The sequence below is a fragment of the Grampus griseus genome (genome assembly GCF_964374135.1).
Source record: "Grampus griseus genome assembly, chromosome: 1".
Classification (NCBI taxonomy): Eukaryota; Metazoa; Chordata; class Mammalia; order Artiodactyla; family Delphinidae; genus Grampus; species Grampus griseus.
Window position 1 is genome coordinate 86,424,123 of NC_139017.1, and position 4,384 is coordinate 86,428,506.

At 55.0% G+C, this 4,384-nt stretch overlaps 1 protein-coding gene across 1 annotated transcript; it reads left to right on the forward strand.

Annotated features, from left to right (window-relative positions):
- Positions 1–1,906: 1,906 nt before the first annotated feature.
- On the forward strand, positions 1,907–3,646 carry KCNA3 (potassium voltage-gated channel subfamily A member 3; the record flags this gene model as incomplete). Its single annotated transcript, XM_082652381.1, has 1 exon — positions 1,907–3,646. The coding sequence occupies one exon, from the start codon at positions 1,907–1,909 to the stop codon at positions 3,644–3,646; it is 1,740 nt and encodes a 579-aa protein (XP_082508507.1).
- Positions 3,647–4,384: the final 738 nt, after the last annotated feature.

Consider the following 4,384-nt stretch of genomic DNA (forward strand, 5'->3'; position numbering starts at 1 on the left):
CCATCTGTCTTATACTTAGATTTAAATATATGAATAATTGATTATACTGCTACCCTAATTACCAGCTCAAGTACACTGTTCTAGCTTTGTGAGAGAGTACTTTACATGGCTGTCCACTTTTACCATCTTACAACATGTTACTGCCTTCAGTGCCTGGCACTGACCTGGAGGCGATGTGGAAGATAAAGGACAGTAAAGAACATGGGTGCTTGCTGTACCCAGAAAAGGCAAAGATGGAAACCCTATGGCATAACTGAGTAACATGTTGTACTGCGAGCTCAGTTTCTCCCCACCACTCATCCCAGGAATCTCAGTGGTCCTGCGCTCAGAAGAAATAAATGTTGACACTCCAGAGCAGATAGAAATACAAAACATCACTTGCTGGGGAATTCAATTCAACAAACGTATACTGAGTGCCTACTATTGATCAGGCACTTTGGTAGTTGTTAGGAATATAAATTGGATAAGATCTGGCTCTGCCCTAGAGAACCTCACAGTTGACAGTGGTATGGAAAGCAATGACCACAAATCACTCTTACTTCAAGTCAAATTGTCAGCTAAGGTATGAAGGGTGAGGGAATTGTCTACACAACAGTTCCTCTTTTGTAAATGATTTGAAGGATACCATCGAAAACACATTTTTAAGCCTAGGGTTGACTCTAAATTGGAGTTGCCAAAATGTCTGGAAACAGAAATTGTGTTCAGTGTGCCCACAACAATTTAAAGAAATAGTTTAGGTTCAAAGGGGACAATTGTTAGTTATTATCACCATGCCAAAATCAAGCAACAGAGATACAAGTTGCAGAATGACTGTTCTCTCAGTTTAACAACTAGAGCGTGACCAATTCCCTATGGCAAGGCCAGCGGTGGAACATCAGGCACGGCCTAGGTACTGGTCTGGCTCCCGTCCCTCCCACCACGGACTTGAGATGTGAATTTCCTTTTTCATTTTCCTCTAATTTTTGCACCGACAGGAAACTCACTGTACTGAAAAGGCCAGGCTGCCCTCGCCAAACCTAACCAGAAACTGGGTCCTTGACTCTTCCTAATGGCTGAAATCTCAGCTACGAAAGGTAGTGTGAACTATCCACGGCAGAAGTGAAGTCCCTGAATGTCTTTAATGATCATTTTCTTCAGACTCCGGGTGCGAAACGCCTCAGTACCCATTACTCCGCTGGGCTTCTCATCCAAACAGGAGCGAAATTATCTACAGCCCTCCCGGCCTGGCGGTCTTTCACCCTCGAGTGGGCTCAGGATGCAGGCACCCGGCTTGCCTCTTGCCCAAGGCGCCCACCTGGCCTGCCACTCCCTGCCTCGACACCGCGGCGGCCCCACAGCAAGCCCCCATCCTCCCTCCCAGCCCGCCTCCGCCTTCGGCCACCTCGGCTCCGCGGAGCCAGCCTCCCCGGGGGGCCCAGGTGGATCTTGCGGGGCGAGGAGGCCGGCGCCCGCCGGCTGCAGTGCGGCCCAGGGCCAATCTGGAAGCCGCGCGACGGTGACGCGGCCTCGGGGGGCTGGAGAAGGGGCCGACTGGGCGCGCGAGGGCTCCGTGGGGACGCCGAAGTGCAAAATATGGGCGTTCGGGTGGCCCAGAGGGACGAGGAGGGCGGCGGGGAAGAGCTGGCCCCGGCGGCTCCCAGGGAGCGGGGCGCGCGCCCGCGCGGTGGGCCGGAATCCGGAGGGGACGCGGAGGGGCGGGAGCGCGCCCCGCGGAGGAGGGAGGAGGAGGGCTGAGGAGGCGTCTCTTTGGAGGAGCCCGGCGGACAGCGCCAGACCCAGACCGAGCCTCGCGGCAGCGACAGCAACAGCAACAGGCGGCGGGCTCGGCGGGAGGCGGAGGCGGCGAAGGGGCGGGGAGATCGAGGAGGAGCGAGCCGGCCCCGCGCCGCCGCCTGTTCCCCGCCGCATGGACGAGCACCTCAGCCTCCTGCGCTCGCCGCCGCCGCCGCCCTCCGCCCGCCACCGCGCCCACCCGCCGCAGCACCCCGCGAGCGGCGACGGCGGCGGCGCCCACACGCTGGTGAACCCCGGCTACGCAGAGCCCGCCGCGGGCCCCGAGCTGCCGCCGGACATGACGGTGGTGCCCGGGGACCACCTGCTGGAGCCGGAGGCGACCGACGGCGGGGGTGACCCGCCTCAGGGCGGCTGCGGTGGCGGCGGCGGCTGCGACCGCTACGAGCCGCTGCCACCCGCGCTGCCCGCCGCCGGCGAGCAGGACTGCTGCGGGGAGCGCGTGGTCATCAACATCTCGGGGCTGCGCTTCGAGACGCAGCTCAAGACCCTCTGCCAGTTCCCGGAGACTCTGCTGGGCGACCCCAAGCGGCGCATGAGGTACTTCGACCCGCTCCGCAATGAGTACTTTTTCGACCGCAACCGGCCCAGCTTCGACGCCATCCTCTACTACTATCAGTCCGGGGGCCGAATCCGCCGGCCGGTCAATGTGCCCATCGACATCTTCTCCGAGGAGATCCGCTTCTACCAGCTGGGCGAGGAGGCCATGGAGAAGTTCCGCGAGGACGAGGGCTTCCTGCGGGAGGAGGAGCGGCCCCTGCCCCGCCGAGATTTCCAGCGCCAGGTGTGGCTGCTCTTCGAGTACCCGGAGAGCTCCGGGCCGGCCCGGGGCATCGCCATCGTGTCCGTGCTCGTCATCCTCATCTCCATCGTCATCTTCTGCCTGGAGACGCTGCCCGAGTTCCGCGATGAGAAGTACTACACCGCCTCGCCGTCGCAGGAGCTGTTCGAGACGGCCAGCAACAGCACGTCGGGGGCTCCCGCGGGAGCCTCCAGCTTCTCGGATCCCTTCTTCGTGGTGGAGACTCTGTGCATCATCTGGTTCTCCTTTGAGCTGCTGGTGCGGTTCTTCGCTTGCCCCAGCAAAGCCACCTTCTCGCGAAATATCATGAACCTGATAGACATTGTGGCCATCATCCCTTATTTCATCACTCTGGGCACCGAGCTGGCTGAGCGACAAGGCAATGGACAGCAAGCCATGTCCCTGGCCATCCTGAGAGTCATCCGCCTGGTGAGGGTCTTCCGCATCTTCAAGCTCTCCCGCCACTCCAAGGGGCTGCAGATCCTGGGGCAGACGCTGAAGGCTTCCATGCGGGAGCTGGGGCTGCTCATTTTTTTCCTTTTTATTGGGGTCATCCTTTTCTCCAGCGCGGTTTATTTTGCGGAGGCAGACGACCCCACTTCAGGTTTTAGCAGTATCCCTGATGCCTTCTGGTGGGCTGTGGTAACCATGACGACCGTAGGTTACGGTGACATGCACCCAGTGACCATAGGGGGCAAGATTGTGGGGTCACTCTGTGCCATCGCTGGTGTCTTGACCATTGCTTTGCCAGTCCCTGTGATTGTTTCCAACTTCAATTACTTCTACCACCGGGAGACAGAAGGGGAAGAGCAAGCCCAGTACCTGCACGTGGGAAGTTGCCAGCACCTCTCCCCTTCAGCCGAGGAGCTCCGGAAAGCGAGGAGTAACTCGACTCTAAGTAAGTCGGAGTATATGGTGATCGAAGAGGGGGATATGAACCATAGCGCTTTCCCCCAGACCCCCTTCAAAACGGGCAATTCCACGGTCACCTGCACCACGAACAATAATCCCAACTCCTGTGTCAATATCAAAAAGATATTTACCGATGTTTAATATATGAAACAAGTGACATGCTGTGCCCAGTATTGTGTGGAACGTGCCCCCTTGGTCTGTGTATGTCCTTGTTTTATACATTTCCAGACCATTCATCAAGGAAAGGACATGAAGAAGTGGAAAGCACACTTCATTCTCTCTCTCCCTACTGCTTCATACTGAAACAGGTGTCTGTTTTGCAAGTGGGCTGCATTCTCTCAGCTCTCCTTTTTTTCTCTCTCTCCCTCTCTTAATATTTCGAACAACAAACTTACTTTAAACTTGATTTTTAGCACATGCTCTGTAAAAAAAAAAAAAAAAAAAAGACAAAAAAAGAAAACCAAACAAAAAAAACTACATCCTGGAAGGAAATGAAACTAAAGAACAGAGTAACTGTCTAACCTCAGAATCCAAAGGCAGCTGTTTCTTTACTAAGTAAAGCAGGCACATACTTAAAGGATGCTTCGGTTTGATGGACCCATCAACATTATTGAATATTTAGTTCAATTGCCAACACTGTGGATAGGTGGATGAAAAGTCTATTTAGAACAATGACTTGTAAACCCACCGTAAGTTTATTTGTTTGCAACTGGAATTTCTATGTGGAAGCCCCCCTCCCGGAATTTTAAGGATCTCTACAACTTTGAACTAAGGGAAATGCCCAAGATGTCCCGATCTGACTAATTAGTTTAACTCTTTGGGGCTTGTTAAGCATTTCGAAAGTATTAGACTAAGAGATTCCTATGAAATTCTGTATTC